This window comes from Aquarana catesbeiana, linkage group LG03, assembly GCF_042186555.1.
Source record: "Aquarana catesbeiana isolate 2022-GZ linkage group LG03, ASM4218655v1, whole genome shotgun sequence".
NCBI lineage: Eukaryota > Metazoa > Chordata > Amphibia > Anura > Ranidae > Aquarana > Aquarana catesbeiana.
The window spans coordinates 537,075,175-537,098,806 of NC_133326.1; the positions used below are offsets into that span (position 1 = coordinate 537,075,175).

The following is a 23,632-nucleotide window of genomic DNA, read 5'->3' on the forward strand; positions in this document are numbered from 1 at the left end:
TAAGAGCCTCAGTGTGCAGCTTGCAGGGAGAATAGAGGAACTCACAATGAGGTAGGAAGGAAGTTCCATCATATAGAAGGGAGGATGCACAGAAAATTGAGTGTCATTAAAAAAATGACCACAGGGTGGCAGCCTAATCATAAACGAATGAAGGGGTATTAAACCGAAAACCAAAAATGTAATATATTGCAGCTTATCAATCCTTAGATAGGGCGGCTGCATTTGTTTTCTTCTTTTTTTAGGCTTTTTCGCATCTGTTGTCACCTAGTGATCTGGCCAGTAAGATATCTCCTGTCACACTCTAGATGAAGGAGCACAGGGAGGGGAATGTTAGATGTTCTAGCAGATTTGGATACACTAACAAACTGAAGCCAAACTCCAGCTCACACAGTCCAGTTACAGCAGCAGTTTTTTTTCTTCTTTGAGGATAAAGGTTTTCATGAATAATTAAAAGCTGATCATTGTAAGCAATAAGAAATGTTTGCATTTGGGATTGATACTGCTCTAAGTTCGTGAAACGTCATAGGTGGCAGCACAGTGCTGTACATCAGCAGTAGCCCCATGGGTCAGGCTGTGTTCATCTGCCTTTTTCCTCCAGAAGGTTGGCTCCATCTTTGTGTTGACATCATCCAGGGTCACCATCTACTTCCTGCACTGAGATGTCAGCTCAAACATGACACAATCACATAAATCCTGGAACCTGTGCAGTTCTTGGTGTTCACAAATGTCTGACACAGATCAGCCTCTGTTGTAGCCTCTCACCTTATGACTTCCTGCAAAGTTACAATGTTGCAGTCGGATCACTGGGAGGAGGAGGCTAAGGAAATGCTTCCTCCTGCCTGCACTAGATGGATGATATCTTCTGAGCCTAATGCCGCGTACACACGGCCGGACTTTCCAGCAGAAAAGGTCCGACGGAATCATTCTGTCGGACATTCCGATCGTGTGTGGGCTTCATCGGACGTTTGCTTTCTAAAATTCTGACGGACCTAGAAATAGAACATGTTTCAAATCTTTCCGACGGACTCAACACCCATCGGGAAAACCGTTCGTCTGTATGCTAGTCCGATGGACCAAAAATGATGCAAGAGCAGCTATTGGCTACTGGCTATTGAACTTCCCTTTTTCTAGTCCCGTCGTACATCAACGCGTTCTAAACGAACGGACTTTGTGATCGTGTGTAGGTAAGTCCGTTCCAGCGGAACTCTGCGGGAACTCCATCGGAAAGACCGTCAGAGTCTACTCTGACACAAAGTCCAGTCGTGTGTACGCAGCATAAGAAAAAAAAAATACTTTGTTGTAAAAATTCATATATTAAAGTGATGGTAAAGGCTTGATTTTTTTTTTTTTTTTGAAATAACAAACATGTTATACTTACCTCCTCTGTGCAGTTGGTTTTGCACAGAGCAGCCCGGATCCTCCTCTTCTCGGTTTTCTCCTAGCCCCTCCCTCCTTTGAGTGCCTCTCCCACCAGCAGCTTGCTACAGAGGTCACCCAAGGCGAGTCAGAGCTCCATGTATCCATTCAGACACAGAGCCCCGACCTGGCCACGCCCCCTCTCCCCCCTGATTGGCTGACTGAGCTTGCCAGTGATTAGCTGTGCAGCAGGGGCGTGTCAGGACAAGTCTGATCATTGGAGGAGAGCACACTGAGTTCCCAGCATAGCTAGAGATCTGACCACGGTGTGTTCTCCTGCTTAGTGTGGTCAGTTTTTATTAGGAAAGCAGAGGGACTGGCAGGAACACCAGGGATTTTACAAAAAGGAAGCAATACAAAGAGAATAGGAGACTTTCTCATACAAGTACATGGTACAGCAGCCACATATCAGGAATATGAAGCGTTGGGGTAACAACCGCTTTAGCTCTGGGGGGGCGGAGCAAAACATGTTGGAGGTGTGGCCTGGCCAGAGCCCAGACTGAGACTGTCACATATTTCTCCATTAGTGGATTTGTAGTGATGTGCGGCTTGAGGGACCTTTCCTTTAATGTAAAGTTTATAGTTATAATAAGTAGAGAGTTTTGGAGCTGCTCTCTTGCAGTGCTCCACAGTGACTGTACTTTACTGTTTCTCTCCTTCCATATCAGCTTATGCATTCACTGAGGTTGATAGGAAACAATGCATTGTGTGGTTGGCTTGTCTGTTTACAGACATTCAGCATAGGTACCAGTTGCACTGTCTGACATACAGAACGTTAGTAATATGAGAGTTTTCATGGCAATCTACAATGTCCAGCTTGTGAAATCTGAAAATCACATCAGAAATATAAATGAATACGCAGTGTGGAGCTTCCATGGAGGAGCATGTACTATACATACAGGGTTGTCTCAGGTAGGGTGTCCTCCATGTTCAGGTGGGAGATATTCACCTCTCCTTAGAGATTTACTGTCTGCCCTGCACTTCCCTCTCTCCAGACATTCATAAATGAGTCTATAAATTTATATATTGTGATAAACATGTCATCATCTGAGCAGAAAAGAGGAAGCAGGTGAGGGGCACAAATCACGTCAGGCAGTCCAGATCTGTGCGCAGTGTTTGATGTCCCATCACCTTCTGAACACCACGTTCCCACAATTGTCACTTATATCAGGGACGGGTGATGGAAGGACTCCGTTGTTCAGCTCTGCAGTCCCAGGACCTGGTAACAGGGTGAGGTGACGACTCTTATCTGGTTCTGTATTATATGGCGCAGCGTTACCAGCAAGGATGGTTTGTCTGTTTATTTCTAAACTCATTCCTACTGGAAGAACAAATTAAAAACAGAGAGGAATGTGCTTGTCAGGTACTTATTTCCTTCTACTTGTCCCTTCCCAGCCCCGTGTCCCCTTGTCCTGTCCATGTCCTGTCTGTTCCTTGTCTGTGTGCTATACTTGTTCTCTCTGTGTCCTGCCCATTCTTTGTCCTAGTCCTATCCATGTTCTGTCCTGTCTGTATCCTATGCATGGTTTGTCCATATCTTATCCATGTCCTATCTATGTTCTCTTCATGTCTTTTCCATGTCCTGTCTTTGTCCTATCTGTGGTTTGTCCAAGTCTTATCCATGTTCTGTCCATATGCACTCTGTGTCCCCCTCCCCACCCAGAGCACATGCTGTGCCCACTATGAAGGGCTCTCACCATCTCTGCACTGAGTTCCCAGGTCTCTACACCTGCTGTGCCCATTATGAGCGGTTCCCACCACCCCTGTGCTGAGTTCCCAGCTTTGCACATCCGCTGTGCCCAATATGAGGGGATCCCCCATACTTGTGCTGACTTCCCAACTTTGCACATCTGCTGTGCCTAATATGATGGCTCCCCCCATCCCTGTGTGGAATTCCTGGGTTTCCACGCCTGCTGTGCCCATTATGAGGCACTCCCCTCATCATTGTGCTGAGTTGCTGGGTTTCCACACCTGCTGTGCCCAATATGAGGGGCTCCTCTCATCCTTGTATTGAGTTTGTGAGTTTCCACACCTGCTGTGCCCATTATGAGGGCCTTCCCTCATCATTGTGCTGAGTTACTGGGTCTCCACACCTGCTGTGTCCATTACCAAGAGCTCCCCCTATCCTTGTGCTGAATTCTTGGGTTTTCACACCTACCGTGCCCATTAGGAGGGGCTTCCCCCATTCTTGTGCTGAGTTCCTGGGTTTCCACACCTACTGTGCCCATTATGAGGGACTCCCAACATCCTTGTGCTGAGTTTCTGGGTCTCCAAAACTGCTGTGTCTATTATGAAGGGCTTCCACCATCCTTTTGCTGATTTCCTGCATTTCCACATCTTCTGTGCCCATTATGAGTAGATCCCACCATCCTTGTGCTGAGTTCCTGGGTTTCCATGCCTGCTGTACCCAATATGAGGGGCTCCCACCCTCACTGCATTAAGTTTCCAGCTGTCCACACCAGCTGTGCCCAATGAGGGCTTCCACCATCTCTGTGCTGAGTTCCCAGGTCTGCATGCCTGCTGTGCCCTTTATGAGGGTTCTTACCATCCCTGTGCTGAGTTCCTGGGACTGTACACCCGCTATGCCCATTATGAGGGACTCCCACCATCCCTGCTGCATGATTTGTTTTATAATCATATATCAGGAAGAAGGGGGGCACATACAGCTCCAAGTCATTCTGAGAAAGAAACGTTTATGTTATGCTGTTTTTTTTTGTTTTGTATTTTTTTTTTGGAGAGTAGCCAAATATATATTATGTGTGTGTGTTACAATTTATAGAATTTTAAAATGAAAGGGTGAATAATGTGAATAATTTCTGCAGTAGTGATAACATTTTTTTTTTTTTTACCATTTGGAATTGTCAGTATGGGTGACTCTGGCTTGCTGGGACTCTTTAGAAAAGCTATATAGGCTAATATCCATTAATAATTATTAGCCTCCATTGCTAAAACGTATATTGACTTTGTTTTTTGCCCTGGGACAAACATTTTAGCCCCTTTATTTTAACAGCTCTGGAATTACATCCATCTGGAGTTGTGCTGAAAATTACAATAGCCGAACTATTGTTTATCTGTGGGGCTTTTTAGGGTTAAAGTTCTTGGGTCTGTATCTATTAAAGTCCTTATTATGACATCATCAGGGTAACTTCCTATTTCTGGAGCTTTGGAATGTTGTTCTCTTCATCTTATCTCTTCATGACCAGAGCTTATTGAACTCTAGAAGCCCAGATCAGATTTAGCAGCATCAGTATGCATTAGGTACTACTTTTGATATTGTTTTTTTTTTTTAATGGACGTGTAAGGCTTTTATTTCTGCAAACTATTTTTAATAAACATCCTGCTTGTGTTTTTTTTTATTATAAGCTGACGAAGGGAAACAGTGTTAAATTCATTTTTTTTTAAATTTCAGCACAAAAAAACTGATTGTAATATTTTTATTTTATTTTTTTTTTTCACAATTTCAGTTATTTTTTTCACACACTGTGTTGCACTGTGTCAGTTGTACCCTCCTGGCTTTAGCTGTCACTGTGCTGTCTTTGTAAGGCTCATTGACAACTGCATTGTAAACAAACACTATGATTGGCTTTGATACTGATCACATGAAACAGAACCCGTACTGATTGGTTCAAATTTTGGACAAAGTGCTCGCTCCTCATACAGAAGGTTGCAAAAGAGAGGGGAAATTTTGGACTTTAAATGAAACACAGGCTATACTGTAATAAAAAGAAAATCAATGTTTATTGGTACATATACACGTGTTGAGTCATATCAAAATACAGTGAATAAATAGTATTGCTTATTAGTGACACATGGTACAAATATATACATACATAACGCTGCACCACCGTGGTGTGGGTGGTGTTGGTTGGTAACCTAGACCTCTCAAAGTGATATAAAAAGTCCATAATAAATCATGATTGTAAAAGCAAGTATGGTCAATTGGTAGTAATAGCATAGCATGGGAAAAAAGCGGCTCTACGCGTTTCGTGGGTTCTTTCCACTCATCACTCATAGGGTACATATACTTGTGTCTGCAAAAAAGTGCATATATATATATATATATATATATATATATATATATATATATATATATATATATATTCCAGTAATTAGATGCAAAAAAAGAGAGAGGGGAAGGAAAAGGGAAGGGGGAAAAAAACCCTGGTTGCTCACAAGTCGGCTGTAAGTTTCAAATCGGGTGCTTAGAGCCGAAGACATAATGGGGGACTCATCACACAGAAGGTTTGAATAGTCTTATTGTATAGCAAGTCATAGACAACAGTGACCTACTGGTACTGGGGTTCTGGCTCCATTGCCATTCTTTTATGAACCTGTAAAGATGGAATTATAAGGTCTCCATGGAGGAATTGTATTTAATGGTGCCAGTTCTGGGGTGTCATACTTATGCAGGCTTCACTACAATGTCAGTCACTGGGCTGGTGCAAGCATCTAGCCAATCAAAGTCAAAGCAACCAACTGACAGGACTGTTCCAGAATAGCGATTTACAGGGTTGGAGTTCCTCCTAAGCTGTATATGAGAAGAGCTTAGCAGGATATCAGATTCCCTGCACTATTAATTGTTTCATGTCCATGCTGCTCGGCCTGAGAGTTTCTCCTGGGCGATTCCCGCTTTGAGATGTTATCACAGGTGAGAATTATATCCGCCATGAACAGGGGAAAGGCCCCGAAGGAAAAACACAACTTTCCGACTTCAGAGTCTGCTCCATCCACATGGCAAATCGCAGAAAATGTTCAACTTCAGACAGCAGAATTGGAGGGAGGATGGCACCACCTGCTGGAGGTACAGGGACGGTGGAAGCTGTAGACCTGTCCAAGGGATGTTGGACAACTGGCATTCCTTAAATCTCAGAGTTTGTGTAAAGTCTTCATTCAATCCTTTAAGAAATAGCTTATTATTTATGGGTGGATATTATCACTATTCATCATCTTCTTCCACCTCTCAGCCACTCTGTTAGGGAAATCAGCACAGAAAACGACCTGGTCAATTTGGCAGATATGTCTTTAATTGTTTTGGAGAGTACAACAAGAGAAGTGAGACATCATTGTGAGGGCTGGTGTGGGGGATCAGTGTGTGATTGTCGTGTCTAGGATCAGGTCTGGGTGAGCCATTTACCGTAGGCACTGGCCTCCCGTAATGTAATGTTTCCTGTTTAGACTGGATTGGACTGGCCATCTGCCTTTGATTCCAGATGCACCCAGACAGAAAGCCAATTACCCCCTTTGATTGCAACCCAGCTTCTTCAGAGCTGCAGACATATGACAGCAAATGGGATCTGATAAAAGCAGAGGTCTCAGGTGTACGTCTTGTTTGGAAGCTGAACACCAGGACGAGGTGTAACCTATCATTCCATTCTATGAGAGTACCAATGTTGGAACATTTACACTAACCGGCCTCTTTATTAGATACACCTGTTCAATTGCTTGGTAACACAAATTGCTAATCAGCCAACCACATGGCAGCAACTCAATGCATTTAGGCATCTAGACATGGTGAAGAGGACTTGCTGAGGTTCAAACTGAGCATCAGAATGGGTAAGAAAGGTGACTTTAAACGTGGCATGGTTGTTGGCGTCAGACGGGCTGGTCTGAGTATTTCAAAAAATGATTGCTCTACTGGGATTTTCATACACAACTATCTCTAGGGTTTACAGAGAATGGTCTGGAAAAGAAAAAATATCCAGTGAGCGGCAGTTGCGTGGATTAAAATGCTTTGTTGAGGTCAGAGGAGAATGGGCAGACAGGTTCGAGATGATAGCAGGGCAACAGTTATGCCGCGTGCACACGATCGGAAATTTGGCCAGCAAAAGACTGACGAGAGCTTTTGGCCTGAAAATGCAACCGTGTGTATGTTCCATTGGACTTTTGCTGGCGGAATTCCCGCCAGCTAAAGATTGAGAGCAGGTTCTCAATTTTTCGGTTGGAAAAAGTTCCTATCCAAAAATGCAATCTTCTGTACAAATTCCAACGTGCAAAATTCCTACGCATGCTCGGAAACAATTCAACACATGCTCAGAAGCATTGAACTTCATTTTCTTGGCTCGTCGTAGTGTTGTACATCACCGCGTTCTTGACGGTCAAAAGTTTGGAGAACTTTTGTGTGACCGCGTGTATGCAAGGCAAGCTTGAGCGGAATTCCGTCGGAAAAACCAACCAAGTTTTTTTCCAAAGGAAAATCCGCTCGTGTGTATGCGGCATAACTCAAATAACCACTTGTTACAACCAAGGTATGCAGAATACCATCTCTGAATGCACAACACATTGATCCTTGAAGCAGATGGGCTACAGAAGCAGACCACACCGGGTGCCACTCCTGTCGACTAAGAACAAGAAACTGAGGCTACAATTCACACACTCTCACCAAAATTGGACAATAGAAGATTGGAAAAACATTGCCTGGTCTGATGAGTCTCGATTTCAGCTGCGACATTCAGATGGTAGCCTCAGAATTAGGTGTACACAACATGAAAGCATGGATCCATCCTGCCTTGTATGAATGGTTCAGGCTGGTGGTGGTGTAATGGTGTGGAGGATATTTTCTTGGCACACTTTGCGCCCTTTAGTATCAATTGAGCATTGTTTAAATGCCACGGCCTACCTGAGTATTTTTGCTGACCATGTCCATCCCTTTATGACTACAGTGTACCCACCTTCTGATGACTACTTCCAGCAGGATAATGCACCATGTCACAAAGATCAAATCATCTCCCCACTGGTTTCTTGAACATGACAATGAGATCACTGTACTCTAATGGTCTCCACAGTTACCGCATCTCAATCCAATAGGACCAAAATCTCTGAGGAATGTTTCCAACACCTTGTTGAATCTATGTCATGAAGAATGAAGGCAAAAGGGGTCCAGCCCGGTACTAGCAAGGTGTACCTAATAAAGTGGCCGGTGAGTGTATATCTGTGAAAGTACCAGTACAAGAACATTTATATCTATAAGAGTACTTGGGAGAGCACAATATACTTAGTGGGGTGAAGATGGCGGTGGGTCTGCAGGATGTCAGATGATTCTATAGAACTCAGATAAAGTCTCTCTCTCAATTGTCAGGCTGGAATTCGTCTCCCTATTTTTCTTGTCTCTGGCACCAATGTTGCTCTCACAGTCGCAGCGCAGACCGCACCATCGGGAATTCACACGCTGAACTGTAGCCAAGTGGCTGCGCTCCAGGCCCGGCAATATTTGTACAGCAGGGAGATAGATTGGCGCGGCTGTCTGTGTGATGATCTGCAGTGTGGACAGAGCTGACACTTCTCAGCGTTTGGTGGTCGTGGGAACAGATCAGCTCCCCCCACATTGAAATGTACGCACAGACACTATTGGGGGGGGGGTGATTACAGGGGGCGCAGCGTGAAATTAGAAGTGGGTTGTTCTGCAATGTGATAGAGATCTATTAGTAGATTGCTATAATTTCTGACTGTTTCTATGTACATAGCTATTGTCCCTAGGTTAAAAAAGACAAAAAATACAATTAAACACCTTGCCGCATCCTCAGAACCCTTATAAAGAACGCTCCCATCTATTTCAAGAGGACAAAAATTCCATCTTGATCCCCAAAATCAGTCGGGTGTTCCCTAGATTAGGCTTTCTCAGCTTAGGGTTCCTCCAGAGGTTGCTAGGGGTTCTTTGAGCAATACGTGATTTCTACCTCTCAGATGAGTAATCACTAACACTATTGATCTTTTTAGCTATCTGTAAGGGGGTAATTCCTCCCAATGATCACAAATGTAAGGAGCACTATTCCCACTGACCATCAAACTAATGTACTATGAGCTGTAAATATATATTAGCAGGGGTTTCCTGAAGCACAAAAGTTATATCAATGGTTCCTCCACTTTAAAAAGGTTGAGAACGGCTGCCCTAGATTATTATTTTTATTATTCATGATTTATATAGCGCCAGCAGTTTACGCAGCGCTTTACAATGTAGAGGGGGGACAAGAGGGCCCTGCTCGTAGAGCTTACATTCTAAAGGAAGGGAGTGGTGATACAAAAGGTTATAGATGTGGGGAATGATTTGATGGGGGTGGCTTGGGGACAGTTGTTAGGTGGGCGTGGGATAGGCTTCCTCGAATAAGTGAGTTTTCAGGGATCTCCTAAAGGTGGACAGGTTAGGGGCTGATCGGATATACCGGGGCAGGGAGTTCCAGAGGATGGGAGAGGCTCTGGAGAAGTCCTGATATAGAGCATGAGATCAACAGTCTACAATGTTACGCATAAATATTAATAGCCACTTATATTTTGTGTAATTGGAAACACATCCAGTTTATTTTTATTGCAATCTAGAACTAAGATCTGAATCTGTTTTGCTAATATGCAATGAGCTGTTCTTGTAAGCCACACCCAATATTTGAGAGCTGAAGAGATCTCTATCAGCGGGTTTTATCTGAAGGCCCCAGAACTTTTCCCACAGTGCAACACTAACTCCTCCCACTGCACAGAACACTTCACACAACTCCTCCCACAGCACAGAACTTTTCCAACAAGGCAAAACCCCTCCCACAGCACAAAACCCCTCCCACAGTATTAGGGTTGCCATCTTTTCTTCAAGCCAAACCCGAAAACTTTCGGGTTTGGCTTGAAAAGCAAATGGGAGCACACAGGAGCGCGGGGGCAGCAGAAGGAAGAGGAAGCTGGGCAGGAAGGGCAGTGGAGGCGGTGTTTACTTGGCTAAACAGATCCCCTGTTTTTTACTCTTGCAGCAGCTGAAAGCCAGCAGGAGAGATAGGAGGAGACGACATTCGGCTGCTGCAGAAGTAAAATACAGCCAGTCGGTTCTAAAAACACAGGGATGCGGGACAGGCCCCCTGAAGCTATGCCCACAGTCCTGTCTGAATAATGTGTCAGGGTTTCAGGCCAATTCCATCAACGTCCTCTGCCAGGGATTCGTGAGGCTAAAAAGCCAGAAAATGGGGATGAGGGGAGGAGAACCACCGATCCTCCTTCCCATCATCGCCTGAATGGTACTGAGTACCCCAATACTGCCCATCCCTCAACCACAGTCTGGTTTGAATAATGTGTCTGGGTTTCAGGGCGGATGAAACCCGGACACATGATCCAAAACTCAGACTGTCCTGGTGAATCCCAGACAGGTGGCAAACCTACACAGCATAGAACTTCTTCCACAGCAAAGAACTCCTTACACAGTGCAGAACTCTTCCCACAACTCCTCCCATAGCACAGAACTCCTCCCACAACACAGAACTAGTCCCATAGCACAGAACTCCTCCCACAACACAGAACTAGTCCCATAGCACAGAACTCCTCCCACAACACAGAACTAGTCCCATAGCACAGAACTCCTCCCACAACACAGAACTAGTCCCATAGCACAGAACTCCTCCCACAACACAGAACTAGTCCCATAGCACAGAACTCCTCCCACAACACAGAACTAGTCCCATAGCACAGAACTCCTCCCACAACACAGAACTAGTCCCATAGCACAGAACTCCTCCCACAACACAGAACTAGTCCCATAGCACAGAACTCCACCCACAACACAGAACTAGTCCCATAGCACAGAACTCCTCCCACAACACAGAACTAGTCCCATAGCACAGAACTCCACCCACAACACAGAACTAGTCCCATAGCACAGAACTCCTCCCACAACACAGAACTAGTCCCATAGCACAGAACTCCTCCCACAACACAGAACTAGTCCCATAGCACAGAACTCCTCCCACAACACAGAACTAGTCCCATAGCACAGAACTCCTTCCACAACACAGAACTAGTCCCATAGCACAGAACTCCTCCCACAACACAGAACTAGTCCCATAGCACAGAACTCCTCCCACAACACAGAACTAGTCCCATAGCACAGAACTCCTCCCACAACACAGAACTAGTCCCATAGCACAGAACTCCTCCCACAATGCTAATTTGACTTGTACTTTCTATTAAATTTTGTTTTAGTGAGAAGTAAAAGAAAATGCATCTGTCCCTTCTAGAGATCCCGATACAGGCACACTAGCTGGCATCGCATCTTCCCGGGGTCCCAGTTTCATGATAGGCCCAGAATAAACAACCCCCCCCACCACCACCACTGCACTGAGCTGCATCTTGGGAGCCCAAAAGTAGCTCAGTGGCAGTTATTTTCTGTGTCAAAGCTTGGTGAGCCTGTTAACTGACATAAAAACAAACCACCCATCCCATAAGAAAAAAATATAAGAAAAAAAACTGTTGCTGTAACTGCCTAAAAAATTATACTTAACCCCTTCTTTTACTTTTACCCTTTTTGCCTTTTAAACAACCCCTTCTTAAAGTACATCTGAAACGACATGTTGCCCACCTAAGACTCCCCTGCCCAAAGGGTGACAACGCTGATGTGTGATTTCACTGCAGAACAGACAGCGTTGTCACCCTGTTACAGGAAGTGGAAAAATAATCTCTCTGCTGGCAGGATGAATATGTAATAAAGCTATGTTACATGGTGATTCAGAAATCCAAAACTGCTGTGGCAATGCCACTGATAGATTGCATCATATATGTCATTTTTTTGTTTCAGCAGTGTTTAAAGAAGCAACATTGAGAGCTTTCAATGTCACTGGCACACAAAATTGTGTCTTTAAAAAAAAAAAAACCTGTCTCAGGGCCAGCTTTGACAGGGGTCATCATTATATTCTTAGGCCCCTTTCACACTGGTGCAGTGGGGGCGTCGGCGGTAAAACAGCGCTATTTTTAGCGCTGTTTTACCATCGTTTTTGCGGCTGTATTCGGCCGCTAGCGGTGCGGTTTTAACCCCCGCTGGCGGCCGAAAAAGGGTTAAACCTGCTCGTACAGCGCGGCTATAGCCGCGGTATTACCGCGGTATAGCCGCGCTGTCCCATTGATTTCAATGGGAAGGAGCGGTTTAGGAGCGGTGAACACACCGCTCCTTCACCGCTCCAAAGATGCGTCCTGCCAGCGTCCTGCCAGCGCCCCGCTTCAGTGTGAAAGCCCTCGGGCTTTCACACTGAACAAACAGCGGAGGCTGTTTAGGGGCGGTTTGCAGGTGGTATTTTTAGCGCAATAATGCCTGCAAACCGCCCCAGTGTGAAAGGGGCCTTAGACAGTGAGCTGATTTACTGAAGGAGTAGAGAATCTTCACTCAGGAAATTGTGTAAATATTTACTTCAATTATCCAGTCGTGTAAAAAGCATCTGCATGTAATTGGATATTTTACAGTGAGCAGGAATTTGCTTTTCACATGATTAGACAATTAATATTCACCCAGTATTTGAGTGAGAAAAGGGGATAATGGTCTGGAGAAACCACTCTAACACCTCCATCCCTAAATGCAACAAGAAAAAAGGAAGGCAGCCCTGGGACTTTAAATGAGATGGGAGAGATTGGGACACTTCCACAATAGGTGCAATAAAATGTTTTATTGATCACAGAATGCTGTGTAGAACACATGGGAACAGCAATAAATGTGCGTTACCCGGCATAGTGGCCTAGTTCCAAGCATACGTAAAAAACAACTACAATTCATAGCACTTGATATATACATCCATAAAAAACACTATACATAGGTGCACACACATGATATAAATTGGTAAAATACATAATACATAATACACATGCATGAAATGAAGCAGTATATGACCAGCTTCAGGTACCCAACAATATGGGCATACACGTAGCATCGATGGTACCCTACGCGTTTCGCGAGTCTTTTCTCGCTCATCAGGGGCCGATGCATGACTCATGTGTCTATAACAAAAATGTTGGAAATAATGAAAATATATAAGTGACTAAATAAATCGGGGTGAGGGTGAGTTTGCAAGGGAGGTCAATGAAACAACGACCTCATACTTACCACTGGGCTGAGGCAGGTCACCAAAACACTGGGTGTCACAAATGGCGGCATTAAACAATGCCGGTCCGGGGGCTGAGGGGACGTGGCAACCAGAAACTGCAGCAGGAGAACTCAGGACGCACAGCACGGACTGCAGGAGGCATGTGGTTGGTGGTCGGAGTGTATCCATAACCATGTCTAGAAAAAATATATATATAAGGATGCATGAGTCTCAGCAGACATACTGAAACCAGACTAAGCATCAAAAAATAATCTCTAACCCTGAGAAATGACCAGGGAGAGTTGTGTTGAAAATAAAATATGTATATATATGAAATAAAATGGGTATCTAGTATGGAACATGGTGGGTGATGTAAAGATCGTCATGATGACAGATAATTAAGGGCAGGGCTGTGGAGAAGTGCAAACACTTATTGATATATGATGGAAATTAAACCCAAAATGTATGTGGGTAAATGTGTAAACAAACAATACTAGGTGAGTAATATAGTGTGTAGTGAGATGGTAACACATACACAAGTATTGAGTGAGAGGAACCACTGAATGAAGGGTATTACCTGAGTGAGAGTGAGGGTCCCATTCACAAGGCATCATTTACACATCCTATAAGGTCTGGACAGCAGATCCCTGCAACTAGGATCAGTGGATTCTTAGAGCTGGAATCAATCATGGGTGGCTGCAAACAGCTGCAGCTGGGAAACCTGTACAAAGCAATGACAGGCTGTCTGCTGATGTTCATATTTATATAAACATTCAGGCTGGGTTCACACCATCGCCGCATCCGTCTCACAGCGGGGGTCCGGTGCGTCCCCTTTCACCATTTCAGGTCCAATTTCAGCCCGAATTTTGGCCTGAATTCGGACCTGAAACCGACCAAAAGACAAACGCACTGGACCTGCTGCAGAGATATGTGAACTGGCTCCATAGAGAGACGGTCAAAATCTCCTGCTATTGCGAATTGAATGCGGAGAACCCACATCTAATTTGCAATGGTGTGAACCCAGCCTTAGTGGTTACCTGGGGCTAGGGTTGGATAACCAGCTCTGGACGCAATCTACCGATCATTCTAGCCACAGTTAATCACTAGATGTGCTCATACATGCGAACAGCTGCTATACCATTTAGCCTGTCATTGCTTTGTACAGGCTTCCCAGCTGTCTGCTACCGCCTGTGATTCCAGCCACACGAGTCTACTCTTTCTTTCATAGGAATCCGTTCTCCGGAATTTATAGGACATATCAATGTAGCCTAAGTGCTCCATTACGGTGCGTTAATGGACACATTAGCGTGTATTGATCAAGGCTGTCTATTCATTATGAATGGGCTGCCAGTGCACCACAGCGAATGGAAAAAGTGCATGACCCTTTTTAAACAAAACAGGGCATGACAATGCATTGTATATTTGTTTTTGTAGTGCTTTTTGTGTTGCACTCTGTGCAATAGGGTGCCATTCACAATGAATGGCACTGCATCGCACCACAGGTGCATTGCTATTGCAAATGAGCCCTTAGTAAATCATCTTTGGTGAGTTTATAAAATGACTTATTTCCGTATAATACTTTTTTTTCTTTTAATTGTTTTAGGTATTTTTCTTTTCTGGACAAAATATTTATTATAGTTCATTTTTCTAAACCTTTTTTTTTTTTGTTACACACAATTTTGTGTGTTGGTGCTTAATTTTTAATTTACCGTATTTATCGGCGTATAACACGCACAGGCGTATAACACGCACATTCATTTTAAGAGGGAAGTTTCAGGAAAAAAACTTAAATTTTAAATAAGGAACTTTGAAGTAAAATAAGGGTCAGTGCCCATCTGCAGCCTCACCATTGCCATCAATGCAGCCTGATCAATGCCCATCTGCAGCCTCACAAGTGCCATCAATGCAGCCTCATCAGTCCACATCAATGCAGCCTCACCATTGCCATCAATGCAGCAGCCTCACCATTGCCATCAGTGCAGCCTGATCGATGCCCATCTGCAGCCCAGAGGGGACAGGGAGGGGGGCGGGACGAGCGCCGACAGATTACATACAGTGAGAATCTCATATGATAGACAGAACAGTGGTCCAATGGCGGCCCAGGAGACAGGAGTTCCTATTACAGAGGCCGCCAAGTAAACAAGAGATTCTCACTGTATGTAATCTGACGGTGCTCGTCCTGCCTCCCTCCCTGTCCCCTCCAAGGCAGCTAAAACTGAAGTATTGGCGTATAACACGCACGCACTATTTGCACCCAATTTTCATGGTGAAAAAGTGAGTGTTATACGCCAATAAATACAATATTTATTTTTTTTATGTTTTCATATTTGTGTCCAAGGGTTTGTTTGCTGTCGAGTGAATCTTCCTGGGTCTGTCCCTTGATACATAAAAGAGTTGGATAGAATTGATTGTGATGTATAATTTGTTGTGTTTCTCCAGTCTTCAGGTACCACCATCACTGTAGATATCGCTGTTATGGGCGAAGCTCATGGTCTCATCACAGACCTCTTAGCTGAACCGTCATTACCGCCTCACGTGTGCACTTCCCTGAGGGCAGTCAGCAACCTCCTGAGCACCCAGCTCAACTTCCAGCCCATTCACAAGCCCAGGGTGAACCCCCTTGTCACCTTCAGTGAGAACTCTACATGTTCCGACTCCGAGGAGGGCTCTGAGAAGGGGGAGAAGATGACTATACCAAAGGTCAGAACTGAAACCATGCATATATTATATATATTATATATTTTCTACTAATGTTGTTCTGCAGGATAACCTAATCCAAATTACATTTTTGTGTCATACAGCTTTAATGGTCAATAAAATGTGAAAAAAAAATGTAAGAAAAAAATATCATTCCTGCAACTATGGCTATGTAAAATAATTTACCAGACTCCTTATCCCCTTACTCCTATAACTAAAGCATGAAGTCATATTACAAACTTCCTTTCATATCCTTTTCCCAACATCATCCTGGGTAGTATCAATGGGATGACACTGGAAATTTATGGCAACACTGGGAATGATCATGTAATAGTAGTAGCCCTGCCATTCTCAGCCAGGATTCCATGGAACCCTAAGGTTTCTCCAGTGGTTGATTGGCGTTCCTTGAGCTGTGGTTGATTGACCTCCCCTTTGATGGAGCCTGCATAGTTCCAGGACCAACACCACTTGTCCCAGGCAGAGGCAAGACACCAATGATCTTTAGTGGTGGCCTTCTGACCACCAATGTACGGGGCATTCTCCCCACTGAAATGGTTTTCGCAGGGGTTCCTCAAGACTTATGCCCTGTACACACGGTCGAACATTGATCGGACATTCCGACAACAAAATCCATCGTTTTTTTCCAACGGATGTTGGCTCAAACTTGTCTTGCATACACACGGTCGCACAAAGTTGTCGGAAAATCCGATCGTTCCGAACGCGGTGATGTAAAACACGTACGTCGGGACTATAAACAGGGCAATAGCCAATAGCTTTCATCTCTTAATTTATTCTGAACATGCGTGGCACTTTGTGCGTCGGATTTGTCTACACACGATCGGAATTTAAAGGATCAGATTTTGTTGTCAGAAAATTTTATAGCATGCTCTTAAACTTTCTGTGTTGGAAATTCCGATGGAAAAAGTCCGATGGAGCCTACACACGGTCGGAGTTTCCGACAACAAGCTCACATCGCACATATTCCGTCAGAAAGTCCGACCGTGTGTACAGGGGATTAGGGTCAAAAGGTGGAGAAAGGCTGTTCTAGCCATTTCTCTATAGGTAACATTTCCTTACTGGGATTGATTCTTCATATGAAACCATTGTTCATAACAACCATTAAGACCATTTGTTTCATCGCGGAGAATAAAGTCATGATTGGTTGCTGATGGGTAACAGCCCCACATTAGCTAATTGTTTGATTGAAATTAACAAATTGTATCTAAATAATTCATGTGAAATACTACTTTTGTTATGTCCCCCCCACATGTTTGTAGAGGTTACGGAGAAGTCTTCCATCTGGACTTTTACGCCGAGTGTCTTCAACCTGGACCACAACCACCTCCGCCACCGGATTACCGACCCTGGAACCGGCGCCAGTGAGGCGAGACCGCAGTGGTAGTATTAAGCCCACTGACACAACATCCTCAAGGTAATTGAATTAAACTGCTGTATGCATGGAATGAAAACTGACAATCCACAAGATGGGCTATTTGGGCTCTCCTTTATGTACCCTCCAGTGTTCATTCCGAGGGATGGCTGGGTATAGACAAAGTGTAAAATTGGTGGGTGGAGGAGGGATCACATTTTATATAAGTTGTGCTATGAGTAGGGAGCTCCATGGGAACAACACCTGAAGATGCAAATGGCTCCCCCTGTACGACCTTTGTACGAATCATCAGTTCAAATGGATATAACTTAGGAAACTTTGGGGGTTGTTGTTGTTATGTTGGTAATGATCCAATCATCTCTCTGCAGCGGCAGTTCCGACTCATGGAACAACAACCTTCTGGTAAACATCAGTAAGAGCCGCTCCTTCTCCACCCCATTCGTTGTGTCTAATGTCAATCACCTGAATTCCAAAAGAAGGCAAGGTAAGACCTTTAAATACTACTCATAGGTCTTTAAGTGCGATATTAACATGACACAGCGCAGACACCCATAGCAACCAGATGTCGGTTTACTAAGGGAACAAATATGATTTCTGATCTGAAGAGTAACATGTCTGCATACAGGAGGCTCAGGAAGCTGTATATGGGATGAGGGCATACAAAGCCAGGCAATCCTACACAAGGAAGTGGAGACAAGACTAGCTAACCTGAAAGGGGACTGACCAGAGGAAAAACAACACTTGGATAAAAGGGAGGGGTATATATGACCTTCTCCTAGTCAGGCACAGGGGATGAAATGTGGTGAGTCCAGCCAGAGAAGTGTGTGGACACGCTGATAACCACCTGATTTTAGACTGATAGCCAAGGCACAGTGCCAGCACAAGGACAAGGATAGTGGGAAGTCCATAAGAGTCCATTGTTCCTTGTCATACTCATGAAACATGTAAAGGGGAATTGTTTAGTACACTGTGTCTTATAAAATGAACTGAATCATATTGAAGTGAACAGATATTGTATCGTAAAGGGGGCAAAGCTGACTTAGGTTACCCAGTACTCTGCCCCCGCTACCCCTTCCCTGGCGTCCTAAACAATTCTAAACACAGCACCCTTCTGCCTCCCTTCTCCTCCCAACCCCTCCCCTCCTTCCCCAGTGCCCTAAACAAATCACACAGAATATATTTGTGTTTTTTTCTATTTTGTATGTTATTTTTATACATACATTTATAATATTCAAATAACAATACCCAAGCATTAGGGAAACACACTAATACATTGTCGTTACTGTTTCTTTTACTACTTCCTGTCCATGGTACATTTATAAACGTCCTCGGACGAGAAGGGTAATATCTCGGTCATCACTGCGGCTGCAGAAACGATCAAGATATCCCTTTTTAGGGCCGGCGATTCTGCATAAAGTAATCAGAGCGACTTATTTCAGCACATCATGTGTGATCACATTGCTTTGTTTATCAACATATGTCATGTGATCACCATATCCTTGCTGACCTTGTGACCAGTGGCTTGATTGTTATTAAACAAAAGTCATGCAACCATGATCATGTGACTTTTGTTTATCAATATTAGCACGTCACACTGGGAACTTTTTGTAATGCCAATGCTGTATGTATGGCAACATTAGCAGCCATTTCTGATGAGAATTTGGCAAATGTGAAATCGTCAAAATCACTCCGATCATCCCCAGTGGGAGACTGCTAGAATTTTTCCTGTTTTTTTTTTTTTTTTTCTCAGATGGCAGGAAATGACACACATGAGAACCGCTATTCTGATGTCGAAAGTTCTCATATCGCTCTGCTGTTAACTCCTACCTGCCCAGATTGTCACAAGCAATCTATTGTGTAGTTTGCGTATTTTGCTCTGTTAGGCCTCATGTACACTGCTGCTGATAAACTGATGTTTAGGAGCAGTTGGGTGTTTTTTTCAGCAGGCCCTGAACTCCCCTCTATGTTATCTTATCAGTACACTGAGCAGTTTATAGTCGTTTAGATGCAGTTGAGTTTAGTGATATTTTTTTAAAGCAGAAAAATGCGTTTAGGATGGAAATTTATTGGCATTTGAAACGCCAAATGCTTTAACAGCGTGCAAACGCGTGTAAACGTGGTAACTCGTGTTTAGCCACGTTTCATTTATAGGTGTTTTTAATGGACATACATTTCTGACCATTTACAATGCAAAAACGCTTCTAAACGCAAATGTGGCTAAACATGGCATGTAAACACTTGTAGACGTTTTTAACCATCGGTTACTAGCTGTCAAGTTCCAGCGTTCAGGAGAGGTTTTAAAATGTCCCGTGTACATGAAGCCTAAATCTGAACTCCATAAGGACTAATTTTTTCAAGGATTTTTACTACGCGGCTTTTAACGTAACGTGGCTTCTAATGTATATAACTGCATGGCAATCTTTTAATGATGTTATGCAGGTTATTGTGAGCGTTCATCCCGCTGCTCCCGAAGGTCATTATCGGTGTGCGCTATTCCTGAGTCAGCCAATAGTGTCATATTGATGGACGATGCAATAAGTGGAGGCGAGGACAACCTGGTGTGCTGATTGGCCCCAGCCAGAAATATTAAAATATTTTACAGATTAAAGCTATTTCAAAGCTACACGTCCCGGGTTTCAAACAACTGCAGTTTATTATTCTTTATATCATTTATGATTAATATGGCATCATCATCTGCTGGGGCACTGTAGGAAATGTTACAAACAAAACTGACTGAGGAAGCCCAATTATCCAATCTGGATTATAATTGTTAACTAGAATACAATCCTCATACATTGTAATACTGATACAGAACCTGTATGTGGGGGGCATGAGAGCCTAATGTTTAATATAAAATGTAAAATGAACATATAAAATGTACCATATATTACAAAAGAATAATTGTACCATTCTCTTCTGTAAGCTTCATCAGGGAGCAAATAAAATGAATTAAATCAACAAGGGCAGATTTGCTGATGATTCAGATCCATAAAAGACTTTCCAAAGGATAAAAACATGGAATTGCAGAGCAAAATATATTCCACAATACCTGGTTGCAGGGTGGAGTGAGTTCCCTGCATGCCCTATATTGCCCCTCCTTTTCTGAAAAACTGTGCTGTTCCTGTTGCTGAAAAGGAATCAATTAAGATGTTATTGGCTCCCAAACATTTAACAAACACGACACTGGGGGAAATAAACAAAGGTTCATGAACCATTATAATGGCCTAGGAAGATGACTTTTGTGGCGTGCACCACATTAACTAAGAGGATAGATTTGTTTCAGGTCTCTCTGCACCATCCACACCAGTTTTTATTTCAGAGTAAAATACAAACTGGCGGCAGGGTCTGCTCCTAATTACAATGGGATTGCGTTTTAATTGAAGAAAAATGGTGCAGCTCCCCACCAGATCAGATCTGGAATATGGAATGTGAACTGTCTGCTGACAGCTCATGTGCCTCTGCCCATCACTGCATGAGCCAAGCCTGCAGGTTTCCGATCTTCTCCATTCCCTCCTGCACTCATTTGAGCGGGGAATTAGGGACAGGGAGAAGTGTGTGTGTTTGTTTGGGGTGGGGGGGGGGGTGTTAATTGGGGCAGGGTTACAAGCAGCTCCAACTTTACTGGTCTGTGCTGTGTCTATCACAGACACAGCATAGAACAGAGGGAGCACACCACCCCATGTGTTAATCAGGAGCAGCATCTACAGTGCCTTGAATAAATATTCATACCCCTTGAAATTTTTCACATTTCGTCATGTTACAATCATAAACATAAATGTAGTTTATTGGGATTTTATGTGATAGACCAACACAAAGTGGCACATAATTGTGAAGTGGAAGGAAAATGATAAATGGTTTTCAAAATGTTTTACAAATAAATATCTGCGTGCATTTGTATTCACCCACCTTTACTCTGATACCCCTAACTGATATCTAGTGGAACCAATTGTCTTCAGAAGTCACCTAATTAGTAAATAGAGTCCACTTGTGTGTAATTTAATCTCCGTATAAATACAGCTGTTCTGTGAAGCCCTGAATCTAAGGTAGAGAACCTTAGTGAACAAATAACATCATGAAGGCCAAGGAACACACCAGCCAGGTCAGGGATAAAGTTGTGGAGAAGTTGAGAAGTTTAAAGCAGGGTTAGGTTATAAAAAAAATATCCCAAGATTTGAACATCTCACTGTTCAATCCAGCATCCAAAAATGGAAAGAGTATAGCACAACTGCAAACCTACCAAGACATGCCGTCCACCTAAACTGACAGGCTGGGCAAGGAGAGCATTAATCAGAGAAGCAGCCAAGAGGCCCATGGTAACTCTGGAGGAGCTGCAGAGATCCACAGCTCAGATGTGGATCGAGTCGTGCATGACTATGAGTCGTGCACTCCACAAATCTGGCCTTTATGGAAGCGTGGCAAGAAGAAAGCCATTGTTGAAAGAACACCATAAGAAGTCCTGTTTGCAGTTTGCAAGAAGCCATGTGGGGGACACAGAAAACATGTGGAAGAAGGTGCGATGAGACCAAAATGGAACTTTTTTGGTCTAAAAGCAAAACACTAATGCCTCGTACACACAATAGGATTTTCCGACAACAAAACCGTGGTTTTTGTTCCCAAGGATGTTGGCTCAAACTTGTCTTGCATACACACGGTCACACAAATGTTGTCGGAAATTCCGAACGTCAAGAATGCGGTGACGTACAACATGTACAACGAGCCGAGAAAAATTAGGTTCAATAGCCAGTGCAGCTCTTCTGCTTGATTCTGAGCATGCATGGACTTTTGTGCGTCGGAATTGTGTACACACGATCGGAATTTTCGACAACAAGTGCTGTTGTTGGAAAATTTGAGAACCTGATATCAAACATTTGTTGGCGGAAATTCCGACAACAAATGTTATATGGCGCATACACACGGTCGGACTTTCCGACAACAAGCTCACATCGAACATTTGTTGTCGGAAAATCCTATCGTGTGTACAGGGTATAACACTGCACATCACCCTGAATACACCATCCCCACCGTGAAACATGGTGGTGGCAGCATCATGTTGTGCGGATGCTTTTCTTCAGCAGGGACAGGGAAGCTGGTCAGAGTTGATGGGAAGATGGGTGGAGCCAAATACAGGGCAATCTTAGAAGAAAACCTGTTGGAGTCTGCAAAAGACTTGAGACTGGGGTGGAGGTTCACCTTCCAGTAGGACAACGACCCTGAACATACAGCCAGATCTACAATGGAATGATTTAGATCAATGCATATTCATATATTAGAATGGCCCAGTCAAAGTCCAGACCTAAATCCAATTGAGAATCTGTGGCAAGACTTGAAAATTGCTGTTCACAGACGCTCTCCATCCAACCTGACAGAGCTTGAGCTATTCTGCAAAGAAGAATGGGCAAAAATGTCACTCTCAAGATGTGTAAAGCTTGTAGAGACATCCCCCAAAAAGACTTGCAGTTGTAGTTGCAGTGAAAGGTGGTTCTACAAATTATTGACTCAGGGGGGATGAATACAAATGTACGCCACACTTTTCACATATTTATTTATAAAATATTTTGAAAACCATTTATCATTTTTCTTTCACTTCACAATTATGTGCCACTTTGTGTTGGTCTATCACATAAAATCATAAATATAAAGGGGAAAAAAACGCGCTAAAGAGCAATTAGAAATGCTGAACTACAGTTGCAACAAAAAAACACTAATATCAGTGTAATGATCTAAAGCAAATAAAATAAGTGCATTTGCAGTCAGATGGTCGCAGATATAAATTCATATGTTACTTGCATAAATGAATAAATAAATAAATATATATAAACTGTAAATAATTGATAAAGCGAATACCAAAATCAGAAGTTGCTTATAGGTAAATAAACTCCAATATTAAATTGAGTGCACAGTAGGTGACCAAGCGTGTAAATACATGAATCAAATTTCAAAAATTATAAATGAAATTAAACGTGAATATAAAAATGGAAAAAGTGAGTACAGTCCATTCATAAGAAGCTCAATGAAGGCGCATCAGTCCCATGAAGGAAAAGTCACGTATCCACAATTCATTGAGAAAAGCGAGTGTGGGTGAAGAAAAAGAAGGAAGTGGTGTGAAGGGATATCCAAACAAACAGTGAATCCGGAGGACACTATAGATGCCGGCTTTTTAACTTGTTACAATTATTGTATGGCGGAGTTGTTTTTTTCTGCCTTTATTTAAGCAATAAATACTTTTTAATCTTACTACACCATCGGAGCCCTTTCTTGCCCTTTTTGCACTTACGGCCCCGGGACCAGTGGGTGCCTCCCTCCAGGTGGACGCGCTGGA

At 43.4% G+C, this 23,632-nt stretch overlaps 1 protein-coding gene across 7 annotated transcripts in view; it reads left to right on the forward strand.

Annotated features, from left to right (window-relative positions):
* The window catches only part of PDE3A (phosphodiesterase 3A), a 331,598-nt gene that overhangs the window by 240,467 nt on the left and 67,499 nt on the right, over positions 1-23,632 (forward strand). For all 7 annotated transcript variants that reach the window (XM_073621400.1, XM_073621393.1, XM_073621396.1 and 4 more), the window contains 3 exons: positions 15,666-15,926; positions 17,201-17,355; positions 17,682-17,797. In XM_073621400.1, the coding sequence (XP_073477501.1) occupies positions 15,666-15,926; positions 17,201-17,355; positions 17,682-17,797 (532 nt within the window). The remainder of the gene's footprint in view (positions 1-15,665; positions 15,927-17,200; positions 17,356-17,681; positions 17,798-23,632) is intronic.